At 46.8% G+C, this 26,777-nt stretch overlaps 1 protein-coding gene across 3 annotated transcripts in view; it reads right to left on the bottom strand.

Moving 5' to 3' along the window:
• The window catches only part of CARMIL3 (capping protein regulator and myosin 1 linker 3), a 96,752-nt gene that overhangs the window by 8,178 nt on the left and 61,797 nt on the right, over positions 1-26,777 (bottom strand). For 2 of the 3 annotated variants that reach the window (XM_029579353.1, XM_029579354.1), the window contains exons 18-36: positions 24,815-24,896; positions 24,200-24,296; positions 24,011-24,065; positions 19,624-19,796; positions 19,425-19,493; positions 18,951-19,044; positions 18,728-18,826; positions 17,821-17,949; positions 17,426-17,539; positions 17,152-17,327; positions 16,858-16,945; positions 12,990-13,124; positions 11,706-11,769; positions 8,615-8,829; positions 8,168-8,277; positions 7,663-7,984; positions 6,446-6,577; positions 6,256-6,322; positions 84-173 (exon numbers count right to left, since the gene is read on the bottom strand). In XM_029579353.1, the coding sequence (XP_029435213.1) occupies positions 84-173; positions 6,256-6,322; positions 6,446-6,577; positions 7,663-7,984; positions 8,168-8,277; positions 8,615-8,829; positions 11,706-11,769; positions 12,990-13,124; positions 16,858-16,945; positions 17,152-17,327; positions 17,426-17,539; positions 17,821-17,949; positions 18,728-18,826; positions 18,951-19,044; positions 19,425-19,493; positions 19,624-19,796; positions 24,011-24,065; positions 24,200-24,296; positions 24,815-24,896 (2,311 nt within the window). The remainder of the gene's footprint in view (positions 1-83; positions 174-6,255; positions 6,323-6,445; positions 6,578-7,662; positions 7,985-8,167; positions 8,278-8,614; positions 8,830-11,705; positions 11,770-12,989; positions 13,125-16,857; positions 16,946-17,151; positions 17,328-17,425; positions 17,540-17,820; positions 17,950-18,727; positions 18,827-18,950; positions 19,045-19,424; positions 19,494-19,623; positions 19,797-24,010; positions 24,066-24,199; positions 24,297-24,814; positions 24,897-26,777) is intronic. The other variant, XM_029579355.1, reaches the window with a different exon arrangement.

Genomic DNA, 26,777 nt, shown 5'->3' with positions numbered 1-26,777 from the left:
CCCACATATATAGCTGTTTGTATCTGACTGTCCACGGAGAACAGAAGCAGTAAGAAAAAGGAATGTGGATGGAGGTTTGATACCTATTTGCCAGCTGATGTCAGACCTTCTGCTGGTGGAAAAACTTGGTTTTGAGGTTTGAGGAGGAGGCTGGGGTTTCCAGGACCCTTGTCCTGCCAAAAGAAAGAAGAAAGAACTGTCCATCTTTACTGCAGTAATACTTCTTTCATTTATCAAGGTTGGTGGAGACCATCTATTGCTAACATGAGACATATGCTTCTAGCATCACGTGCAATGGCCACACTACCAGCTTTCAAAACTCACAAGGCGAGAGGATGATGGATGAATTGAACCACAGCAGAAAGATGTATTAAACACACAGCTGTGGGTGGATGACTGAACATGGGAATGGATGACAGAAGCAAAAGATAAGAGAAAACGATGCACAATCAAGATGGGAATCGCAGGGCAGGAGCTGTATGGATGGATATGAATAGATGACGGAAAGATCGATGGATGAACAGGGAAAACTGGAAGTACATAGAAGAATGAGGGTTGGAACAATGGAGGAAGAGAAGAGAGAATAAAGGTGGATGATGGACAAGAGGATGGATTGATGAATATTTGATCAATGATAATGCAGGAAGGGATGAGTTCATGGATATGTGCATGATTCACATGGAAGGCAGAAACCACTTTCGGCAAAAAGGAAAGTACCGTCTGCAAGGACATCCTGTCGCTATCAATACACAAAAACGGATCATGAGAAGAAAGAGCCTGGAGCTCAGAAATCCTCCTGGTGGAACAAATCGCCACCAGAAAAACCATCTTCAACATAAGATCCTTCAGCGAAGCTCCAACTAAAAGCTCAAAGGGCATCTCACAGAGATCCCTCAACACCAAGTTGAGGTTCCAGTCTGGAGACAATTTCCAAACCAGAGGGCACATATGCTTCACCCCATTTAGGAATCAGATGACATCGGCATGGGAAGCCAAAGATTTGCCCTGCAATTTGCCCCGAGACACCCCAAGGCCAAAACCTGGACATCTTCCCCTTAAAGGGGCTGCTCTTCTGAAAACTTTTTCTTTCTTTTTTTTTTTAAATATCAACTTTAGTTAGAATGCAAAGCACAAGGCACTTCCCTGCGAGTGGCTTGAGGCTCTGCTGGTCCTTCAGGGCAAGTGATCTGGATCTCCCGGGTGTCAGCCCTGCCCGGCAGGAAGAGTAAGCAAGCTTGAGAAGGGTCCTTGACCCCCTGCTCGTCCGCCTCGAACACCAGAGGAGATGGTCCTACCAGGACCTAGCGATCCTCTGGGAGGCAAGCAGTGCTGGAAAGTGTAGATCTGACCTAACCAAGCATATATTCTCTTTATTTATTTTTTTATAAGTCAGACTGTAGGCTTTGCATCTCCACCATCTGCTGGAGACAGAGAAATACTGAGGGACTGCAGGTGGTATCTCGGCTTAAGTGACAGTGTCAGTAAAATTTTCTCTGTCTCCATCTGCTGGAGGGGAGGCAAAACGTAGGAGTCTGAACTGATCTGGGTACGTACAGGGAATTGGTAGATATAGGAAAATTGGGTTCTTACCTGCTAATTTCCATTCTTGTAGTACCATGGATCAGTCCAGACTCCTGGGTTATTCATCCATGCCAGTAGATGGAGACAAAGTAAAACTGATACTGCTTCAAGTACCCTGATGCCACCTACAGTTCCTTACTATTGAACTGTACCCAAGCTAAATGCAATAAACCGTGTACATAACCCAAAAAATTTCCAAAAAGAACTGGCGAAAAGCAAATAATTAAACTTGGCAAGACTTCTGCTATCTAAAGTATACCATAGCTGAGTGGGCGACTCTACCCTTTCTAGATTGGGCGGGCTCTGGACTGATTCATGGTACTACAGGAATGGAAATTAGCAGATAAGAACCCAATTTTCCTTTCTCTGTACGTACCCGGATCAGTCCAGACTCCTGGGATGTACTAAAGCTCCCTAATGAGGGTGGGACTGGAGAGTTCCGCTCACAAGACATTCTCACCAAAGGATTGAGACTCTGGATCCCGCACATCCAGCTGATAGTGCCTAGCGAAGGTATGTAGTGACTTCCAAGTCGCCGCTCTGCAGATTTCTTGTGGAGAAACCAACTGAGCCTCTGCCCAAGAGGTTGCTTGAGGCCGAGTAGAAAGGGCCCTCAAACCTTCTGGAACTGCCATACCTCTAAGGATGAGAGCCGAGCCAATAACCTCCTTAAGCCACTTTGCAATGGTAGTTCTGGAGGCCTGAAAACCCTTCTTGGGACCACGCACAACAAGAAAAGATGATCAGACCTTCTAAAATAAATCTTGTAAACCGATACGATGTGCAAATGGTTATCGGTATATAAAAGCTCTTAAATAAATAAATAAATAAAATCATTTGTGACTTTAACGCAGCAACACCCTACGAACATCCAACAGCCTAAAATCTCGTGCATCAGTCTCAGAATCACTCAAGTCTGAAAAGGCTGGCAATTCTACTGTCTGATTAATGTGGAAGTTGGATACTACCTTCGAGAGAAAAAAAGGCACTATCTGCATAGATACTCCTGCGAACAATATGTGAAGAAATGGATCTCAGCAAGACAAAGCCCACAGAGGAAACAGCTACCAAGAAAATGACCTTCAAAGTCAAATCCTTAAGGGTCGCTCTGCGGATAGGTTCGAACGGAGCCCCATACAAATCTCGAAGAATGAGATTAAGATTCCAAGGAGGGCAAACTCTCCGCTCGGGAGGACGCAAATTCTTGACTCCCCGAATAAATCTAGTCACGTCGGGATGAGCAGACAACTGGTATCCATCCACCTTCTCTCTCAGGCAGGCCAAAGCCACCACCTGAACTCTAAGAGAGTTGAAAGTGAGACCTTTGACCAGTCCCTCTTGAAGGAAGAACAAGATGTAAGTCAGCGAAGAACGCAAGGCTTGAACTCCCTTGGCCACACACCATGACTCAAACACTTTCCATACGCGGACATAGGATAAAGAGGTGGACTTCCATCTCGCCTGAAGAAGGGTAGTGATCACCATCTCTGGGTATCCCTGGACCTCAAACATCTTCTTTCAAAAGCCAAGCCACTAGACAAAAGCGATCTGCCTGGTCAGAAAATATGGGACCCTGCTGCAGAAGACGAGGAAGGTGACTGAGTCGTAAAGGTCCCTCGATCGCCAGGTTGATCAGATCTGCGAACCACGGCCGGCGAGGCCACTCCGGGGCCACCAGTACCACATCCCCCGGATGCTTCTCTATCCGGTGCAAGACCTTGCCTACTAGAGGCCATGGTAGGAAAACGTATAGGAGGACTCCCTGAGGCCAAGGCAACACTAGAGCGTCTATGCCCTCAGCTCCGTACTCCCTCCATCTGCTGAAGAAACGAGAAGCCTTCGAATTGTGCTGGGTCACCATCAGATTGACGTGAGGAGGGCCTCATTTCTCGCAAATCAGCCACATTGCCATGTCCAACAATTCCCATTCTCCTGGATCGAGAAGACTGTGACTGAGAAAATCGGCCTGTATGTTTTCGATCCTTGCGATATGAGATGCTGCTATCTGAACCAGATGCTGTTCCACCTAAAGGATTAATTCCTGCACCTCCTGTGCCGCTGAATGACTTTTGATGCCGCCCTACCGACTGATGTAAGCTATGGCCGTTGCATTGTCCAACAGAACTCGTTCTGAGCGACCCTGAACTAAAGGCAAGTAATGCTAAGCATACCGTCCTGGTCTCCAGGCGATCGATAGACCAAGAAGCCTCCTCTTCTGACCAGGTGCCCTGGGCTGCTCTTCTCTGGCATACCGCACCCCAGCCAGAAAGACTGGCATCAGTAGTAAGGATGACCCAATCTGGAACCTCAAACGCAACTCCCTGCACTAGGTTGGGCGTCTGAAGCCACTAAGACAGACTGTCCCTGGCCTGGAGAGTGAGGGATACAAGTTGATGAAATTCCTCTGATAAAGGACTCCACTGTGCTAGAAGATCTCTCTGAAGCGGCCACATATGAGCAAAGGCCCACGACACCAGGTCCAGGGTGGACGTCAACGAATAAGAGGGACAAGTTCGTCCTTACGGAACAGGTGGAATATCTTGGCATCATTCCCCTTGGCCACCGGAACCGAGACCCCCATCAGTTCCCGGCACCACGTCTGTAGCCACTAGATCCGCTACTTGGTCTCCCGATAGCTCTTCGCCCGAGACACCCCCCTGCAAGGGTGCACAAGTCGAACGCATGACCTTGTCGGCTGACGGGCCACGTGATGCCCCACTTGTGACCGGCCCAGAACTCGACACTGGGAGAACCCTTACCCTTCCGTTGGACCTTGAGCTCCTCCTGCTGCGCCAAATAGGCCTGGTGCAGAAGCAAAATGAATTCAGGTGAAAAGGGGCGCAGCTTGTGGGCTCCACATGTCCTCTCCCGCGGGTGGAGGACTCGCCCCTAGAGGTCCCTCCAAGTCCCCCTGTCCCCCAACAGGACCTGGATGGACCGGCGAAAGTGCCGGGGGAATTCCCCATTGGGACTTGATAGCGAGGGCCTGTTCTCCGGGGGTTCCAAAATGGCTGCTGTTCCCGCGATTATAGCAGCAGGGAGCTGCACATGGGTAGAGTCGTCCCGCGGAGCAGGAGCCAATGCGGATGCTATTTTTCTCAGTTTCGCGGGCGGAGGGAGTTCGGAAGGCCTCTCCCCCCTGAAATACAAGCCATACAGAGACCGCGGTGATTCAAGCGCGCGGGAGCCACTCCACACGTGCGGTAGGCCACCCCTCTAACCATCGCGCTGCAGGAGAAGAAAAACCGCTGACAGAAAAAGAAATAGACACCCTGGGAGAAGAAAAAAACAACCGGGATAGGAGGGGAGCTGACCTCATGGCTGTGCTGCATATGCCTCATTTTCCTCTTTTTCTTTTTCAAAGAAGCCTCACCAAAATTTCCTCCTCCTAAAACCGAAGAGAGCTGTCCAGCTCAATTCAGCAAGTTACAAAAAGGAGAGGAATAGTGAGCAAATGGAGCCTACGAAAAACAGTCACTTAAGTGACCACATGAAGGGGAAGGATCTGGTCCACCAGATGTACACCCCACGGTACCCTGCAAAGGGCATACAAAAGGGTCACCAATCCCCAGCCTGTCCGATTCAACCAAGCAGAGTAGGGATCCCTTTCTAGGAACCCTGACCCCTGGGAGTAAGGCTCAAAAGTTAGAAAAAGTCACTGAGAAAAAAAATGAATTGCAGGTTTAAGCACCGGCCACCATCTGCTGGAGACAGAGAAATACTGAGGAACTGCAGGTGGCATCAGGGTACTTGAAGCAGTGTCAGTTTTACTTTCTCTGTCTCCATCTGCTGGCAGGGATGAATAAACCCAGGAGTCTGGACTGATCTGGGTACATACAGGGAAATATATTTTGAATGGATGAATGTTGAATAGACAGCTGACTTGAGAGATTAAAGGACAGAGAAGGGCAACCAACATGATAAAGGATCTGGAATGATTCCTCTATTAGGAAAGACTAAAGAGGTTATGACTCTTCAGCTTGGAGAAGAGACGGCTGAGGGGAGATATGATAATGGTCTATAAAATAATGAGTGGAGTGGAACATTAATTGGTTGTTTACTATTTCAAAGAGTACAAAGACCAGGGGACACACAATGAAGTTACTGGGTAGTACATGTAAAACAAGTAAGAGAAAATATTTGTTTACTGAATGCATAATTAAGCTCTGGAATTTGTTCACAGAGGATAAGGTGAAAGCTATTAGTATAGCTGCATTTAAAAAAGGTTTGGACAAGTTTCTGGAGGAAAAGTCCATAAACAATTATTAAAGTGGACTTGGGGAAATCCACTGCTTAACCCTGGGATAAGCATCATGGAGTCTTTCTACCACCTGGTATCTTGCCAGGTACTTATGGCCTGCATTGGCCACTGTTGGAAACAGGATACTGGGCTTCATGGACCCTTGGTCTGATCCAGTATGGCAAGTTTTATGTTCTTAGGTTCTTATAAGAACATATTCTTAGATGGATAAATAAATGGATGCTAAATATCTTTCTCCCATTAATCAAATATTAAAGGAGTGGATTCTCCTGGGAAACTGGTTTAAAGCAGGAAGAACTGAGGACCTATGCAAAGTAGGGCATGCTGGACAACCAAACCCAGATTCTGAAGAGACCACATCTGAGAAAGAAGGAACATGTCAAGAGCAGATGCAGCTTTTCTGCCATATTCACCCATGTCTTCTGAAGACCGTCTCCATTCACGTTCTCTCTGGCCCACTGCCTCCTCCACATCTGCACCCTAGAGAAAAAAAAAAAAGTAAGAGTCACTCCTTACCCCTGATGATACACAGTGAAACTCCATGCTGCTGGGGCACTGGGATGAGGAAAGCATGTATCAGATTTACTCCTCCTGCTTGCTTACTTCCTTCTTGCTGTCCAAGCTCCATCCCCTAGCCCCGCCCATTCCAGGAAGTGCAATGCCTTGGATCCGTGCAGGCTGAACCAGTCCAGCCCTCTCTATCTGGTTTTCCTCACTGGGCAGTTGTTCATGTGTCTTAAAAACAGAGAAACAGTCACATTCAGGGGGTGAGGAGAAAGACCAATATAGGCACTTTTCCTGAGGACAAAAGGTGAAAAGAGAATAAGTGAATGGATTTGGGCTGGGAATGATAATTTGTATGAATACGCCAGTACTGGGCCTGAAGCCTGGATTGCTGGGCAGACTGGAGCTTATGCATGATGGTATCTGGTGGGCCTAAAGGAAAGCCTAGTGGCAGATAAGGACCATGGCTCATCTCGTCTGCTCAGTTTTATTCCTGCTGCAGAGCAGCCTCTCTCTGTCTCTCTTTCCCTCGAGGAAGCAATTCTGATTAGTGCTCCTGAGTCTCTGTGTGTACAGCTGCTAGGGGAATGGCAGGCCAGGGAGGACAGAGGTCACTCTCTAACTAGATCCTCAGGAGTAGCCAGCTTAGTTGGTGGAAGCGGGAGGGTCCTCATGGAGGACAGAGGCCCTTCATACAATAGCAGCCTTCCCCTCACCAAACCCTCAGGTGCAACCAGCTCACCTGCTCTGTGCTCAAACTTTGGTTGTGAAGGTGAGCCAAGCTGCAGTCCAGCAGTGAGGGAGGCCAGCTAGTGGAGCAGGAGCAACCTGCCAGAGACTTTTCACAGTTGGGAGTTGTGCCCAAGCTTGTTGCTGTTGGCCTGGGGCCAGGGTGGGGCCTTTACTTCCACTGAGCCAGACAAATATCTTTGCTGAGAACTGCCACTTCAAGAGAGGTAAGGGCAGAGAGGAGAAAGTGGGGAAGAGAGAGGTCAGGGCAAAAGGCAATGGAAGGGAGAAAGCAGGACGAGATGGACCAAGGAGATCCCCACCCACACTGCTCTACCACTTTTTTTGTAGGCCACCAGCCACCACTGGTTAGGAGATACAGGGAAGCCAGAAACAGGATTCCAGATCCAACTGGCAGCAATAAAACCTTGTGACTGTGTGATCATAAGTAAATCCCACCGCCTAGTCAGCTTCTCTTTCAGCCTCTCTTCCTTTCCCTTTAAAGTTCTTTTGGATAAAGTCTATGCACAATGGTGCGAGTAAACCTTGCAAGAAAGAGCTATACAACTGCCAGCCCCTGTTCTTACATGCTTGGTACGGCTGGGCAGCCCCTTCACTCCTCCCATGCCAGGAAGTGCCACCAGGGGTGTGTGCGGAATCTCCTGTCTGGTCGCCTTCTCTTGTGTCCCTGGGTTGGGATCTTGGTGGGGGAGCTCCCTCTCTGGATCTATGCCATGGTTAACTGGGGTCTCCTGAGGACGGTGTTCCCTGCTCTCTGTGTCGGAGTCCCGCTCAGCTTTGGTGGATCGATGCCTGCGGAAGTGGAAGAGCCCCCGGTGCCTCTTCTTTTGCTGAGGGGGATCCGCAGCGCTGGAGCTCACTGCCACCCCAGGTAGAGGCTGCGCAAGGCTGAGGAGAGAGCAGGCAAGGTAGCAATCACACAAAAATAATCAATCCTAGAATAAATTCCTCCTACAATCTGCATGGAGAGTCATGTGGTTCCAGGACAGCCGCCTCCCAGAGCCTGGCTGTGACTAAACGAGAAGAAAGCACACCACAATGAAACGATGATGGAGTTTATAGGGATGTTACCTGGAGCTATCTGAGATGATCTTCTTCCCAAAAAATTCATCCAGTCCCTCATCTAGGCGAGTGACTGTCCCATTCTCCTGCCGCAGAGGATCTACTGTGGGTACTCGCAACTGTGGGGAGGTCAGAGGGAAGGAGTGAGAGGGAGTCTCCTATCCTAGGACCTCACATACCTTTCCCATGCTCTCATTCCTGCCCGGCCTCTTATTCCTGACAGTGATAATAATGCATCTCCTGTGTCACCTGCCAAGGCAGGGAGGCACACAGAGCAACAGAGAGAGAGACACACACACACACACACACACACACAGAATGAGAGGGAGACAGGCACACTGAGGAAGTCTAAGAAAGAGAAAGATGGACAACCAGAGAAAAACCCAGAGTAAGTGTGTGTGAGGGACACGCACAAGGAATTTGAGAGACACATATAGAGAAAGACGAGAGGCTCACGCTGTGTTTAGTAGATCTCCGGCGGGTGGTACGGCGTGGGCGAGGCCGCTCCCGGGTCTGGTGTTCCAATTTTGTGCCATCAGTGGGCAAATCGACAAGAGCCTCGAAAGAGGTGCTACGGGACCGAGAGTACTGGCTGCTAGTAGAGGAAGAAAACCAGCCTGAAGGAGATTCCATCTCCAAGGCCTGGAGATCCAGGTCGTGCTCGCTGACACCTGGGAGGGAAAGAAAGAGAAAGAAATGAAGAAGGAGGGAGGGAGGGAAATTTTGATTAGAAAGTAGAGAGAGGGAATGGGACGAGGAAAGAGGGAATGGGAAAAGGGGGGAAGAATAACAAAAAAATGAGCAGAAAAAATAGGGCAGAGAAAAAGAGAAAGAGTGGAAGAGAGCAGGAAATACAAACAGAAAGGAAAATTGGTTCTTACCTGTTAATTTTCGTTCCTGTAGTACCACAGATCAGTCCAGACTCCTGGGTTTTGCTTCCCTTCCAGCAGATGGAGACAGCGAAAGTTTCGCAGGCACCGCCTCTTAATCCGCTGTGCCACCTGCAGCTCCTCAGTATTACCAAATACCCAAGCATACATTTTTTAAACAAAACTTAATAAATCAACTCTATAATACTCCCCGGAACGAGCAGAGGAAGGAGGAAAATTCATAAATGAAAATTATAACCGTATCTGAAAAACCTCAAGGGGAAACCTGTGCCATTCTTCAGAAATCTTCAGAATCATAATACACAGATCTAGCGGACTCTCCAAACACTGCTCTCCACCATCGGGCAGGACTCTGGACTGATCTGTGGTACTACAGGAACAAACATTAGCAGGTAGGAACCAATCTTCCTTTCCCTGTACATAACCAGATCAGTCCAGACTCCTGGGATGTAGCAAAGCTTCCCTAACCGGGGTGAGACTGTGAGAGTCCCGCTCGAAGAACACTTTCACCGGAACTGCCGACGTCCAGGGCTTGGACATCCAATCGATGGTGTCTGGCAAAGGTATGTAAAGACTTCCAAGAAGCCGCCCTGCAAATCTCTTGTGGCGGTACTAGTTGACATTCTGCCCAGGAGGCCACCTGGGAATGGGTAGAATGAGCCCTTAACCCCTCCAGGATAGGACGACCGCGACAGATGTAGGTGGAACCAATGGCCTCCTTCAACAAATGCGCAATCATGGCCTTTGAATCTTTGTGACCGTTTTTGCACCACTCCATAGCACATAAAGGTGATCCTACAATCTGAAACTGTTAGTGACCTCAAGATAACGCATCACAGCCCTTCTGACGTCCAGGTGCTTTAACTCCTTTACATGAGGCGCACCTACCTCCAGATTTGTAAAAACCGGAAGTCCCACCAATTGACTTGCTGAAACTACCTTCGGCAGAAATGATGGAACCGTCCGCAGAGAGCCCCCGGAATCCAAAATCCGCAAAAAGGGTTCCTTACATGACAGGGCTTGAAGTTCAGACACTGTTCTGGCTGAACAAATCGCCACCAAGAAAACCACTTTCAAACTCAGATCTTTTATTATGGCCCTCTTAAGAGGCTCAAATGGAGCATCACACAACACCTTAAGGACTAAGTTAAGGCTCCAAGAAGGACTCATCTTATGAACAGGGGGGTGCAAATGCTTTGCCCCTCAGAGGAAACGCACCACATCTGGATGCGCAGCCAGAGAGGATCCATGAACCTTGCCCCATGAGCAGGCCAAGGCCAACATCTGCACTCTCAGGGAACTAAACCCTTCATTAGGCCTCTGTAAAAAGGCCAGAATCTGTGCCACCGAAGTTCGCGAAGACACAGAGAAAAGCTGTTGCAGGAGATAAGGGAGTAGCTGTAGCAGAGACATTGGTGAGTAGCCAGGAGCCCCTGGTCGTCAGACACTGAACTGTGGCGGGCGAAACCCTGACAGGAATATCCAATTCCCCGGACGCCTGGCTTCTACTGAGGGATGGCCCACGAAGGCGCCTAACACCTCAGGAAGCGACAGTAAACCAAAAAATTAAATTCTAACTAACTAAATAAAAAAATATAACTAAAGACTGCAGGTGTGCATTTGTACCACTCACTGGAGTCAGAGAAATACTGAGGGACTGCAGGTGGCCCTCTCGTTATGTAGCAGTGCCCAAAGTTCTAACTGTTCTCTGACTCCATCTACTGGTAGGGATACACCACCCACTTTTCTGGACTGATCTGGGTATGTTCAGGAATTTCTGGTTTTCTCTTTCTCTATCTCAGACCGCAGGGTTGCACCTCTACCATTTGCTGGAGACAGAGAAATACTGAGGGACTGCAGGTGGCGCTCTCTTATGTAGCAGCGCCTCAAAGTTTTGTTTCGCTGACTCCTTATCTGCTGGTGGGGAGGCAAAACCCACGTCTCTGGCCTGATCTGGGTATGTTTAGGAACAAAAGAATGGCTCCCGCTGGTGTGAGCCTGACCTGGGGGTGTGGTGTGTGTGAATGGGAGCCTGACTGGAGGGTTGTGTGTGTGTGTGTGTGTGAATGGGAGCCTGCCTGGGGGGGTGTGTGTGTAGAAAATTTGTGCTGCCTCACTAATCCATGCCTTACTCAGGATGACTGAAAATAAAACATTTTCAGGTATGGAGAGTGGTAAATTTTCCATCTTTACTAGTTTTACTTATTGGATGTCTGTGTCTGCCATTTTGAAATAATTTATTGTTGTTTGGGAAATGTTTTAAATATTGTATGACCTCTTAATTATTGGATGTTAGACCATCTGTTCCTTAGATCATGGGAAATATTCTTTTTATAAGTATGGTTTTACTAATATGATGGATTTATATTCCTTGATTTTATTGTTTGATGAATGATTTATGAGGACTGGCGATGTTTCTGTTTCTCCATTGCTGAATTACATACAGAGTCTGGCTTATTGCAGTTTGCGGTTCAATTTCTGTTTATAGTTTGTAGTCTCTGAATTTGGTGAGGGTGAGTCTGATCTGCATGTTTAATTGAGGTGGGGTATTCTATGTTTAAAAAAACAAACCAAAAAACGAGGAGGGGGGCAGCACAGTGAAAATGCTAGCAGCGGCCCTGGGTGGTGCCGTTGGAAAGGTGCAGAGGCATACTCACTGATAAATGCAGAAACAGGCCGGATCTTCCTACAGTACAGCTGCCTTTTGATGGCAATGGTGTCCTAATGAAAAGGCAGAGAGAGCTGGATCAGCCATGGAAGGGGGTAGTGCAACCCATGTCAGCCCTTTCTTCTTCAATAAAGAGGCTGGGGGAGGTTCCTCATTTCCTATCTACTTGCAGTCTACCTCCTATCCATATATCATATCTGCACATATGTACACCATGCCTTGTTCCTTTATGTAATCAGCTTTGGGCCCACCTTTAGGAAATGCTTAGAAATAAAAACAATTAAGTAAATGTCGGGAGCTAAGAAAACTTGCTTGAAGCAGGGCAGTAATCCTGACAAGATAATTATTAGCAGAGCTTTGTGCTGGGACAGGATGAAACAGCGTGGCGGTAGTTAACGTTCGTTAAGAACCCTCTAGTCTCTGCCCAGCTTCATTCCTGGTGCAGGGTCACAGACCCAGTGATCTCTGGCTTTCCCTCCCCCCCCCCCCCCCCCCCGTTCATGATCTGGAACCCTCTGCACCTGTCCCAGCCCTTTTGAATTCTGCTGTGGTTTTTGCCTCCATCACCTCCCCTGGGAGACCCTTCCATACGTCCACCACCCTTTCCGCAAAGAAATATTTTCTGATGCTACTCCTGAGTCTACCCCTTTTGGATCGTGACTTCTTCCCTCTGAAAAAGGTTTGTTTCTTGTGCCTGATCTCTTTGAGTTATCTGAGTATCTGTCTCTCAATAACAGTGACAGTCTTCAGGCCAAAGGAGTGTCACGTCTATTAAATGTAAAGAAGGCTGGCCCAGTGGCCCTGCTGGAGACAAGGTTGGCTGGGGCTGGTGGGATGAGGCAGGATCTCAGCCATTTTACAATGGCAACCCCTAGTGGCGAGACACAGAATGCATGTGCACTAACTTCTGGAAGGAGCCATTGTCTGTGGCCCTTGGCTACAGACTGTCGCAACAATGAGAGAAGAGGTTTATAAAATACAAAAATCCCACCCCAAGTTATTGGGACTATTATTGACCTGTAAGCCCAAAAAAAGCAAAGGTAAATTGCCAGGCCAATAAAGCAAACACCCTCTCTTCAGGGGAGCCTTAAAATCTCAACGCTGAAACTGTATCATGGCTTTGTATCTCACTCCCAAACCCATCCTACCCCAGAATCCTATTGGGTCTCTCTGGTGCAATATCCCACTGCACAGCAAGTGCCCCCCCTCCACCCCCCGCAGGTTTAGCAGGAGCTCAGATGGGGGAGTGGGGAGGCACAGAGAGTCTGCTTACGATGCCGGTGGAGAGCTCATCATCTGCCATCTCTTCATGCTCCTTCCGCTTGTCCCTTGGGGCTGGTTCGAGCGGTAGGGACACCATCCCTTCCTCTTGTTCCACCAGCTTTCTTAGCTGAACCATGTGATGCGACTGGCAAAAGCAGACATTAAGAGAGGGCATACATGCATTTAAAATTACAGGCAGACATGCACTGTTCAAATAATCTGTTGTAAGAATATATATATATATATACTCTCTATATAGTATATTAGCCACAGTACACACATCCAGACTCTCCCAATACTGAGTGTTCACACATAGATGTTTCAGATTACAGGTTGCCCGGATGTTTGGCAGCCTTCTACTCTCCCTTTCTTGCCATGGAAATGCTACCATCTGCTGGCTGCATTGAACATTTCTCCTTCTGTCTGTGTATCAGTATCCCAGACCATTAAAGAAAGAGCCCATGTTGCTTATCATCTGAATCCAATTTCACCCCACCCCCATTGTCAAAGGGGAGAGTGATGTTGCAGTTGCGTCAAAGGAATCAAATAAATCCATGCTTTATGTTAAGGTTAGTAACTGCTGCTCCGTGCAGATTACTCCCAAGCTTATCAGTTTCCCAGACCATAAAAGTAGAGGACCTCGTTGGTTGTTATCTGAATCCAATTCCTTTTTTCCCTATGCCGTTGAAGGGGAGAGCAATGTTGCATTTGCATCAAGGCTTATCGGTTAAGGGTAGTAATCCCCATACATTCAGTTAAAGGAAGTAACCACCTCATTAGCAAGTTACCCCCCATGCACTTTTTTCTTTTTCCATCCTCTAGCCTTTAGGGTTCCACCATGTTTATCCCATGCCCCTTTGAATTCTTTGATTTTGTTTTCATCTTCGCCACCTCCTCCGGAACACATCCACCACCCTCTCTCTGTGAAAAAATATTTCCTGACTTTGGTTCTGAGTCATCCCCCCTTGGGTTTCATTTCATGACCCCCTGGTTCTACTGATTTCCTTCCAAAAGAAAAGGCTCGAAGTTCATGCATTATTAAACCTTTCAGGTAACAAACTGCAACATTGGAGTTGCTGAGGAAGAGGGAAGTGTGTAGTTTTAGGGGTATGCTTGCACAACAAGGGTATTTTCATCTTTGGTCGGTAATTAGACAATCTGGCTAAATGGTTGAATTGTACTTCTGTGGATTGTTTTGAAAGCATACTACTTTTATACTTTTCTTTTGCTTTTTGATTTATTTGCACTCATAAGCAACTGTGTGAGTGAATGTATTTGTGAGTGGTATGTATATGGGGGTGGTTATTGAAACTGTGAGTCATTTGGGGATACTTTTCTAAGTATATTGGATTCAAATGTTTCTACTCTTGATCTATCTTGCTTTTTTAAGTATTGTATTTACTTATTTTGACTCAGATAAACAGATTGTTAAAAAAATAATAAATGACAAACAGTTTTACTATTCTTCACATACCAAAAAACAAATACAGGAAACTTCTTAAAATATAATAATAAGCTGAAATCACATTTGGCAGAATAGGGAGGGTCGTGGCTGGAAAGGAAAGGAAATTATCAGGTAAGCCTAAATTTCTCCTTCCTTTTCATCCAGCCAGACCGGTCCAGATGCATGTAATGTACCTAAGCTATCTCTCAAATGGGCAGATACTGACAAACCTGCTCTCAAAATCTCCAAGCCAAAGGAAGATTCCTCTCTGACTCGAACATCCAGTCAATAATGCTTTGAAAAAGAATGTAAGGAAGACCAATTTGCAAATTTGAAGAGGCAAAACTAAATGTAACTGCATCCACAAAGCTATTTGTGTCCTAGTAATCCCCATATGCATTAAGAAAGGTGGAAGGAAGGCAAAAAGATTACCGGCATGGTTAAAAGGTGAGGTGAAAGAGGTTATTTTAGCCAAAAGAAATCCTTTAAAAATTGGAAGAAGGAGCCATCTCAAGAAAATAGGAAAAAGCATAAGCATTGTCAAGTTAAGTGTAAGCAATAAGGCAGGTTAAGAGAGAATTTGAAATGAAATTGGCCATAGAGGCTAAAACGCATAATAAAAATTTAAATATATCTGAAACAAGAAACCTGTGTCAGTTGGACCGTTAGATGATCAAGGGGTTAAAGGGGCTCTTAGGGAAGATAAGGCCATTGCAGAAAGACTAAATGAATTCTTTGCTTTCGTGTTTACTAATGACGATGATGGGGAGATACCAGTTCTGGAGATGGTTTTCATGGGTGATGAGTCAGATGAACTGAACCAAATCACTGTGAACCTGGAAGATGTAGTAGGCCAGTCTGACTGACAAACTAAAGAGTAGTAAATCACCTGGATTGGATGGTATGCACCTCAGGGTTCTGAAGGACCTCAAAAATGAAATTTCAGATCTATTATTTAAAATTTGTAACCTGCCATTAAAATCATCCATTGTACCTGAAGACTGGAGGGTGGCCAACGTAACCACAATATTTAAAAAGGGCTCCAGAGCGATCTGGGAAACTATAGACCAGTAAGCCTGACTTCAGTGCCGGGGAAACTATTCTAAAGATCAAAATCACAGAGCATATAGAAAGACATGGTTTAATGGAACATAGTCCACATGGATTTACACGAGGGATGTCTTGCCTCACAAATCTGCTTTATTTTTTTTGAAGGAGTTAATAAACATGTGGATAACGGTGAACCGGATGATGTAGTGTATTTGGATTTTCAGAAGGCATTTGATAAAGTCCCTCATGAGAGGCTTCTAAGAAAACTAAAAAGTCATGGGATAAGAGACGATGTCCTTTGGTGGATTACAAACTGCACGGAAGCAGGGGCAGATTGGTTCAGGCTGCTCCAATTAATCCAGCGCACCATCATAAGAACATAAGAACATAAGAAAATGCCATACTGGGTCAGACCAAGGGTCCATCACGCCCAGCATCCTGTTTCCAACAGTGGCCAATCCAGGCCATAAGAACCTGGCAAGTACCCAAAAACTAAGTCTATTCCATGTAACCATTGCTAATGGCAGTGGCTATTCTCTAAGTGAACTTAATAGCAGGTAATGGACTTCTCCTCCAAGAACTTATCCAATCCTTTTTTAAACACAGCTATATTAACTGCACTAACCACATCCTCTGGCAACAAATTCCAGAGTTTAATTGTGCGTTGAGTAAAAAAGAACTTTCTCCGATTAGTTTTAAATGTGCCCCATGCTAACTTCATGGAGTGCCCCCTAGTCTTTCTACTATCCGAAAGAGTAAATAACCGATTCACATCTACCCGTTCTAGACCTCTCATGATTTTAAACACCTCTATCATATCCCCCTCAGCCTTAGAAGCTGCTTCGCCTTCCTTAGGCCCACCAAGTCTTCTGTTTGGTGGGCCTAAGTATTTTGATCCAACTTTCTGAACTCCTCATATGCACACTACAAAGTTGAGATTATTCTTCCTGGATGGACTCCCTATGAAAGGAAGACATCACCCGATTAAGATGGAAGGTGAAACCAACATTGAAAAAAAGGATGGAACTGTATGAATCTTCAACATCTCAGTGATAAATTAAAAAGATTCTCTAAAAGACAGGGCCTGCAATTCTGAACTCTGCCTTGCTGAACAGATGGCCACCAAGAACACTGCTTTAAGAGTCAGAAGCTTGGATGAAATCTCCCTCAAAGGTTCAAAAGGATGACCCATCAAAAGCGCAAAACCAACTGGGACCAATACACAGCCCTCCCAATTGGAGAGACTGGCGTCAATAGTCACCACCATCCATTGAGGCACCTCGAGGTCCACCCCGCGGCACAAATGGTCCTGGCCAAGCCACCATGAAAGACTGGACCTAGCAAAATCTGTAACTGGTAGTGGAAGATGAAACTGCAGGATTACCAGCTTCTTGTGTGAGTTGTACAGTCCTTGCAGCACCTCATCTACAATGGAGTTTGTCAGGTAGGTGACGACAGACAGCTTAACCTCACTGAAGGGAGAATGAGAGAGATCTGGGTTAGTGTATTAGGCAGGAAATCATTTCTGAGCCCTAGGAGAGCCAACGATTCTTCACTTCCTTCTCTACTCATCTTGCCCAGTAATTTGGTGCCCAAGAACCCCTCTCCCACCACTCTGGCCCTGCATTCTATTCCAGCTGCTCCCTTCTCTGTTCAGCTGGTGGTCCATAAGTCTCACTTAAGCTTGTTCTGGATGTCCAAGCCGGCCTGCTCCAAGAGGATGCCCCGAATGAAGCTGCGTGGCACGGTGACTCGCTCCGACACGGCGCTCAGCATCTTGCTGTGGCCCTCGGCTGCCCTTGAGGCACAGGGGCAGAGTTCCTGGGCCAGGCTCACCATTGACTCCAGAGTTACCTGCCAAAGAAAACAGAGAGACCTTCCACTGAGAACCTGCATGCACCACTAGCACCTTCTATTCCTTCAGACAAATCATGTCAGTCTCTCTTGCTCACCTGCAGCTCCTTGTCCACTGCTTTGGAGACTTCAGTAGCCACTGATTCCAGCCGGTGCCGGACAGGCCCATCACTAGCCAGAATGTGTCCCAGCTCATACAAGCTGGGGAAGAGCTGATAGGATACCAAGAAGAGAGATGGAAACAGTGAGAGAGGGAGATGGACAGATACAGCAAGAAGGAGAAAGTGTGAGGAAGAAAGAGTCAGAGACAGAAAACATGATCTAAGAGACAGAACAATGGCTCCTAGGGAATGACCAAGGCTGACAAGTGATACGAAAAAGAGCAGGATATAAAAGTGGGGAACAGAGGTGGTGGTGTGAAAGGATGATGGCAGGACTGAAAAGATGAGCATAAACTTCTCTATAGTAGGAGGAAACAGAGATGGCCCCTCACTGCTCGTGAATTCTTTGCATCCTTCATGATCTGTCTTGCACACAATACATCCTCCTGGACAGATTCTGCAGGACAGCTTCTCAGCGCTCGAACCTCCTCCTGTACCCTGATGCACAGTCGGTCCATCATCTGCCAAGATACCAGGAAATGGGGGTAAGGGGAGAGAGGTAATTTTTTTTTTTTATTAGTTCCAACAGACAGAGGGAATCCAACAAGCTACCATCCCTCTCAATGTCCCACAGCTAGTGTAGTGCTGCCAGAGGGGCCAGGGTAAAACTGCACTGACATTAGCACAGATTTGAGTCTATGTTTTAGTGTGAATTTTTCCACACATAATCCTGGTAAGTAATGGGATTTTTAGGTGCTAAAATCCAGGTTGAAATCTGCACCAGGATTAGCATGGGTACATGCTAATTCCATGTTAATAAGGGTATTAGCTATTGCTGCGCAAGGCAGATAGGTGTACACATTTAACTCCTGGATAAGAGGTGGCATAAGGAGAAATTTAGCCTTACCTGATAATTTCCTTTCCTTGAATCCTACTAGACCATGTCTGGACTGATGTAGCAGGATGATAAGGAATGGTACATTTACATAAAAGTTTATTCTGATCCGTTTTGTTTTTCCTCCATAGTCTTTCCCACTGACACTTAGATAAATGGATAGTTGATCAGATGAAAGGATGAATGGACATTTGGACAGATACTTGGACACATTTGGGGTAGACAGAGGAAAGGTGAAATAGTTGGACAGATACTTAGACACATGGTTAGGTATACAGATGAAAGGACAGTTGGGTACATCCTTAGACATTCACAGGGGCAGACAGATGAAAGGACTCACAGGCAGACTGTGGGACAGCTGTAAGCAGGAAGGGTATGAATGAAGATAAGGGAAGACTGTTTACTTGCTCTGCAGAGCTGGTGACTATACCCTGGTGAAGACGAAAGACCTGCTGCTGGGAGAAGGTTTGTGAGTGATTGTTCCGCAAGAGACTCCACTGGATCTGCCAGAAAAAGAGAACGGTAGAGAAATATGAGAAAATCCATGAGGCAGTATGAGAAAGGGAAATGTGGTTTGAATGTGATCCATCAACCAAGATCCCCAAACACCTGAGGGCAGTAACCCACCTTTTGCCACGCCTCCTCTGTCTTCTCTGGATTGTTGCGATATGCCTGAGTGATGTCACTGATCGGAAAGGTCATGAACTTCAGGGAATAATTACTATGGGATGAAAACAGATGAGGTGTCAGGAGGCACTATATATCCCATTCAGAAACCAAGTCCAGGAAAGAAAAGAAAGGAGGTGTTGCCCTGACTTATAGCTATCCTTCTCTGTGTCATAACAGACTGCTTAGCTCCAGAGCAGGGGAGAAAGCCAAATGGGAAGGGCACAGGAGGAAGGGAAAAATAGCAGAAGGGTCAAAGTGTGCCTGCTTACAGGATACATTACAGAACTAGGAGAGCGAGTAAATGGAAAAAGAAAGCAGAGAAAGGGAAACAATGAAGGAGTAAATAGAGAAGAAGGAGAAACAGAATAGAGAGGTCAATGAGCTAACCCCATGTGAGAGGAAGTGTTGACACACTGCAAACATGTCGCTTACTTCTCCAGGGCTCGAGCTACATCCAGGAAGCCAATAGCTGATGTATTGTTCCTGTCCCATAAGATTGTCCTGTAAAATAAGAGTAGGGCCAACTAATTATGGAGGAACATCAACTTCAGAGGGCTTAGAAGGGGACCCATGTGTTCCCGTATCAATTCAGGGGAGTCGCCCAATGCCTTATCAAAGGAGTTAACCCTACCTCAGGGTGCTGTTGATCTGCAGAGCTTTAGCTAGCATCTTGGCCCCAATATCTTCCATGGAGTTGCCACTGATGTCCACTTTGGTCAGGCAGGTGTTGCTACCCAGAGCATTAATAAGAACACTGGTCCGAGACTTCAGCCGGGAGTCCGCTACAGAGAGAGATTGTAGGGACTAGGGGGCATGAGAAAGAGAGATTCAGTGAAAGAAAAGGATAACTAGATATATATAGAGAGAGAGTGAGAGAGAGAGCAAGCATGATAAGAGGCAGAGGGACAAAAGAACTACAGACAGAATGAATTGAAGTGAGACACGAACGACTAATAAAGGAAGGCAATCATGGAATGAAAGAGAAATATAGGCTCTAACTGATCTCTATATTAAATAAAGGATAATAAACTTAAAAAATATATATCACATTTTAGTCAATGCCGTTTTTTACGATGGTGCATTTAGAATCTCGTAGCCACTTGGCTCGTTGACTTCATACCGTGCGTGATATATGATTGGAGTGCGTTTGGGTGTTTCAAGTGGTAGTTATTTCATATATAAATCACATATTCAGTTGATGTCAAGAATTGTGGTCATCTTAACATATGAAGAGTCATGTGCAAATTGGAAGTTTGATACTTCGAGGAACACATCATGTGAATACAGATCAACTTTAGCAGTCCATTCTCAATTAGTGAATGGAACTATATCAGACAGAGGGTGAGATTAGTGATCCCCCTGAAGAAGCCTTATAGGTGAACCAGCTGGGCCTGTTATTGGGGCATATTATAGATTCTCCACGAGTGCAAGTTGGGGTGTTGATATGGATACACACCTATACACTGTTACTTTGGCGTTATCACACAAATCTATAGATTTTCCATCATTACAAAAAGTGAATATGTGGTTGTGAGGATGTTTATGATTATTTTTAATTCATGGAGGTGTGGAAATATATTTTATAATTGTGTATTTGGTGTATGTAAAGTCTGTGGTAATTTGATCACTTCCATATTTGGTTCTCATACAATGTATGCTGTCATAATAATGAAAGGAAAATTGGTTCTTACCTGCTAATTTTCGTTCCTGTAATACCCCAGATCAGTCCATACAAGTGGGTTTTGCCTCCCTGCTAGCAGATGGAGGCAGAGAGCAAAAACTTTGAGGCACTGCTACATAACCAAGAGTGCCACCTGCAGTCCCTCAGTATTGACCTGTACCCAAGCCAGATATTATTCCCTCAGAACCCTTTCCAGGGAGAACAGGCTACCTAGAGTTGGAACCTCTGAACTGGAGCCCCCAAAACTTCCAGAAACTCCAAAAACCAGTCTGATAAACTCTGAACAGAACGTATATACAAACTATCAAGTTCTCCTTATAAAAGGATCTTCCAGGTAAGGAAATTCAGTCTTTCGGTAGCGACGGGGTGGGCTTCTGCACTGAACGAAAATTAGCAGGTAAGAACGAAGTTTCTATTTCCTGACAAACCTAGATCAGTCCAGACAAGTGGGACGTACCCAAGCAACCCTAAACTGGGTGGGCACCCAAAAGACCTGCACGAAGAACACTCTCACCAAAGGCCGCATTCTTCTGCATCCTCGCATCCAAACAATAGTGCTTGGTGAGAGTATGAAGAGAGGACCATACTCTTCTGAGGAGATAACAACTGACACTCTGCCCAACAGGCCTCCTGCGCTCTGGCAGAATGCGCTTTTAGCCCCACTGGAACTGTGCGACCAGAGGAGCCTCCAGGCTGAGACTGCAGACACCATCGTTCTCGACGAAGTCCAAATAAGGTCATGAAGGGCATCAGCACCATAAGTGACTGCCACTTCTAGATGTTCTGCGTGCTGAGTCTCAGAGGGCGACAAAGCTTTATCCTCCTGGAGTTGCTGCACCCACCTCAAAGACACCCAAAGCATAAAGCTACTGCAGACAGCGGCTTGAATGCCTAAAGCCGAGACCTCGAAAATCCTTTTGAGGTAAACTTCCAGCTTTTTGTCCTGCAAGTCTTTGAGGGCCGCGGCCCCCACCACGGATATGGTCATTTTCTTGGTAACTGCAGACTCGGACATATCCACCTTTGGTACCCTCAGAAACTCCAGAATTTCCTTAGGCAGGGGGTACAGCTTGTTCACCTTGAGGCCAATCTCTGGAGTATCCCACTCCCGGACCATCAACTGCCGCACGGACTTGTGAAAAGGGAAGGTCTTAGCTGGATCCCGTAAGCCTGCCATGACCGGATCCCCAGCCTCGTGGTCGAAGTCCTCTCGGGGAGCCAGAATCCCTAACTCTGGTAGGACAGCAGGGGCCAGGGGACCTAGCTTGTCTCTCTGAAAAAGGTGGAGCACCTTAGGATCGTCCCTATCCACAGAGTGAACTTCAGTCGTATTCTCGGATGGGTGGCATCCCCGAGCGATCCATCCGGAAGAGACTCCTCCGAAGACCCTCCTCCTGGGCCCCCGACAATGAGGGGCCATGAATCCTCCAGACCCTAGTGGCCCCTGAGGACCTTGAGGACTTGGGCTCCCTGCCAGATGAACAGTCAGCCTCCCTGCGCTTGCGAGAAGACCGCCCCACGGCAAGGTGGGCCAGAAAGGCCTTGTCCATTAAAAGCACAAATTCTGGCGAAAAGGGGAAACAAGTATCTGAATCCTCCCCTGTAGGATCGGAATCCTCTCCCGACCGCCTCCCGCAGGCCCCCCTCAGGGCTTAAATTGGGAGAAGAGAGCACCGGAGGGAGATCCCCTCCCCCACAGCTGCCAGAGCCTGCGCAGCAAAAGTGTCCAAAATGGCTGCTGTTCCCACACTCAATGGGAATGGATCACTAGCCTCACATCGCGCATCTTTGGCTCCCCCCAGACCGGCGCTGTCGTGCAGAAAATGATAAGTGCCTTCACCTGCTGAAAGGCACCGAGAGCAGTGAGAGTCCTGCGACAAAAGCGAGGACTCGTGGCCACAAATGGAGCATCGAAGCTTCTTCGGCATGTTGGCGATTCCCACGAGCCAAGCGGAGGAGAGCCGAACCGGGGGGGGGGGAGGGGAAGGGAAAACAACCCTCTGGGAGCCGCAAAATGAAAGAGAAGCGGAGAACAAATCCCAGAGCTGCCTCCCTGCTTTGCAAGGCTAGGGAGAGCGCTGTCTAAGACCTGAAAGGAAAACAAAAAAACTCTTCTTCTTTTTTTTTTTTTTTTTAAACTTTACCCTAACAGAACACACAAAGAGAAAAAGGAAAGTAGACAGCCTTATCTGGAGCCTTGCAAAGGTTTTCTCTCTCCCCCTGAACTCCAGAAGATGAGGGAAGTGGACCACCAGCTTTCAACCTCCAGCATGGTGACCTGGAGCAAAATTTGGGTCACCAACCCCTGCTCGTCTAGCCCTGCTACTAGGAGGGATGGTCCCACCAGGACCTGCCAACTTCCTAGGAGGGAAATCCTTTTCTTCTTCTTTTTTTGGAAAAAGAGGTTCAGAACTGCAGGTTTTGCACCTTCTCCATCTGCTGGAGACAGAGAAATACTGAGGGGTTTGCACGTGGTACACCAGGTTATATGCCGGTGATTCTGAAAATTTCTCTGTCTCCATCTGCTGGAAGGGAGGCAAAACCTAGCTGTCTGGACTGATCTGGGTACGTACAGGTAAAGGAGGTGGTGAAGCTCTTGTACAGGGCCTTGGTGAGGCCTCACCTGGAGTACTGGAGACTGTATCTCAAAAGAGATAGAGACAGGATGGAGGTGGTCCAGAGAAGGATAACCAAAATGGGGAGGGGAGTGGGGGGGGGGGGTCTTCATTGGAAGACTTATGAGGAGAGGCTGAAGATCTCAATATCTATATGCTTTTTTTTTTTTTTAAGCTACCATTGCGCTAAACAAGGAGGGAAGGAAATAACCCAGACAGAAATTTCTTTTTTTAAATCACTGCAGTCCCTAAAGATGGTCTCAAATCAGAAGGGAGGGACAGCAACAGTGCTCACCGGGACAGGGAAGCCAAAACGTAGACTGAGCCCAAGGCCTCTTACCTGACCTGGAAGCCGGTGAGTGACCAGGGGGGAGAGGGCTACAAGCCTTCACCTCCAAGCTTTCTTTTCCAAAATTTGGAAGATTACCCTCTGCTCAACTAAGGGAGGGAGTGAATAGCTTTCCCCTCAGGAGCCAATTAACCTGTCTCTTCCTGACAGGTGTAAGTCTACAGGAAACAGAGAATGTCAGTGTACGGTTATACCAGAGTGGCATTAGCAAGTCAGTTTTCTCTGCCTCCATCTGCTGGTAGGAGCGCATAACCCCACTTGTGCAGACTGGCCTGCCTGAACAGAGAGGGAATATGTTTCATGCACATATTTCAGAATATGGCGTGTAAGTTCACAACTCAGAGGATGGAGATTGACAGAGAGTAGAACTCACACAGTCTTCTTCCTGAATGACCTGAACTATCCTCTGCAAGATTTCCTCCAGGGTCCTGCAATGACAGCAGCAGGGACATGGTCACCACCAGAGGAATGATACCAGCCATGCCCACCCAGAGAACAGAAGAACAAGCTGAGAACCCGAGCCATGTCACATCCTGAGAAGGGGAAAGACCCAGACACCCACCTGGATTTCACATTGAAGTTTTTGCCTAGGAAAAGGTGATTCAGGGACTTGTTTTTCCCCAGTGCCGGAATCAATGCGATCAGATCAGAGTCAAATCCTGGGAAGAGAGTAAGAATCAAACAAGAAGTGTACTTGCTGATTCCCAGACTTTCCTACCTTGTTCTTCATTACTGCTCCCGGTCTCTAACCCCCATCTGCTTTCCAGGTCTCCTGTTTCCCTATACTTTCCACATCCCATTCCTTTGTATCCCCCAGATATCATGCCCCTCCTGCTATCCCATATCTTCAGGCGGCCCCCTATTCACCATGTATTCTGCTCCCCTGCACTTTCTGGGGCTCTTGCTTGACCACCTGCTTCTCATTCTTTCTTTCTCTATGTTGAGCAAAGCCGACTTTCATTTCCTACATGGAATTTCCAGCCATAAAAACAAAGGGCTGAAATCTATGCTGTGTGCACCAGATGCGGCCACAGCAGCACCTCTCTTCTCCAAGCACCACGGTGACCGCTCTCTGGCTCATCACTGGGTCAGAAATACCTGAGACACCCTTGGAAACAACCTTATCTTATTATACCTTTACCACCCTCCCCTCACATGCAACCCTTGATGACATTACCATTCTCTGATACATCCAGGCTGCCAACTGTACTAACAGCAAAAAACTGCTCCTGCAGGACATGGGCACCGGCTGAGCGCAGCTAGAAAACAGAAAGAAAGCAAGGGCTATGATAGAGCCCACTACTGCTTATCATTTTATATGCAGCACTGTACAGACAAGCGTAAGAGAGAGTGCCTGCTAAGCAGGAACTACAGTCTAGTCAAAACACACATACAGGACAAAAGAGGCTTCCGGGACCGGACAGGAAAGAGGAAGGACAGAATGACAGAGGTCACAAAAAGAGAGAGAGAGATGAGACAAATATCACATAAGCCTCTGTGCAAGGATTTATTTGGAATCACTGAGCTACATAATTGCTCTAACTCAAATAAACTGCAAAGAAAAAGCTCATAGACTGGAATAAAACACTCTCTAAAGACATTTTCTTTCTGCTGAAATAGAAGACAAGGAGCACCCCTTCTGACAGCAGGTGCCTCCACACATAATGCACAGCAAAGCAGATGCCATCCACATCCCTTCCCCTTCCTTTCTCCAAAAGCCACTGCCCAGAATAAATACATTCTCTTTCTCTCCATCTTCCTGAAGAGGCAAAGCATGGCCTAAAGGAAAATTCATTCTTACCTACTCATTTTTGTTCCTGTAGTACCACAGATCAGTCCAGACTCCTGGGTTTTGCCTCCCTTCCAGCAGATGGAGACAGAGAAAGTTTCACAGCCACCGGCACATAACCTGGTGTAGTACCTGCAGTCCCTCAGTATTACTATGTACCCAAGCTGATACAGCAACTCCTCCAACAAATTTTAGAATCGATAGCCCTCGAATGAGCAAAAGAAGAGCAAAATTGCTTACCTTGTAATAGGTGTTATCCCAGGACAGCAGGATGTAGTCCTCACATATGGGTGACGTCACTGACGGAGCCCTATCACGGGAAACTTTCTGTTAAAGTTTCTTGAAACTTTTGACTGGCATCCTGAGCCCACTGAGCATGCCCAGCATGCCATGATCCTTCGAGCCACAGGGGTCTCCCTTCAGTCTCGTTTGTAGCAATAAGCTTTAGCCAAAAATAAAATAATAAAATGTATCGGACCCAACTCCGCGGGGTGGCGGGTGGGTTTCGTGAGGACTACATCCTGCTGTCTTGGGATAACACCTATTACAAGGTAAGCAATTTTGCTTTATCCCAGGACAAGCAGGATGCTAGTCCTCACATATGGGTGATTAGCAAGCTACAGGCTGAGTCATCCTTGTATTGGACCAACAGTGTACACTTGTGCAACAGGCACAACAACTGGTGTACTGTTGGGAAAAATGAGGCAGCCTGAAATCACAGAAGGTTGGATGTGGAAGGAGTTGGGATCATACTGGAAACAAGTTCTTTAAGACAGATTGCCCATAGGCTGAATCCTGTCATCCTTCCTTGTCCAGGCAGTAGTGAGCCGCAAAGGTGTGAAGAGAACTCCATGTTGTGGCTTTACATATGTCAGCTATTGGCACTGAACGACAGTGTGCGACTGATGTTGACATTGCTCTTACTGAGTGCGCCTTTGCTTGCCCTTGGAGAGGGAGGCCTGCTTTTTCATAACAGAATTCTATACAATCTGCAAGCAAGTTAGACAGAGTTTGTTTGCCCACAGCTTTTCCAGGTTTGTTTTTATCAAAAGATACAAAGAGCTGGGTGGATTTCCTATGGGCTGCAGTGCGATCTAAGTAATATGCGAGCGCACGTTTACAGCACGTTTACAGCCCTCTCTCCTTGGTGAGAGTGCGGTTTTGGGAAGAAAGTAGGCAAGATGATAGATTGATTCAAGTGGAATTCCGTAACTACCTTGGGGAGATATTTTGGGTGTGTACGGAGTACCACTCGGTCATGTAGGAATTTTGTATAGGGTGAGTATGTGACAAGTGCTTGTAACTCACTAACCCTTCCAGCAGATGTGATGGCTATTAAGAATATCGTCTT

This window comes from Rhinatrema bivittatum, chromosome 16, assembly GCF_901001135.1.
Source record: "Rhinatrema bivittatum chromosome 16, aRhiBiv1.1, whole genome shotgun sequence".
Taxonomy (NCBI): domain Eukaryota; kingdom Metazoa; phylum Chordata; class Amphibia; order Gymnophiona; family Rhinatrematidae; genus Rhinatrema; species Rhinatrema bivittatum.
Note: the sequence above shows the minus strand (reverse complement) of the source record. Positions and strands in the feature narration are given on the sequence as shown.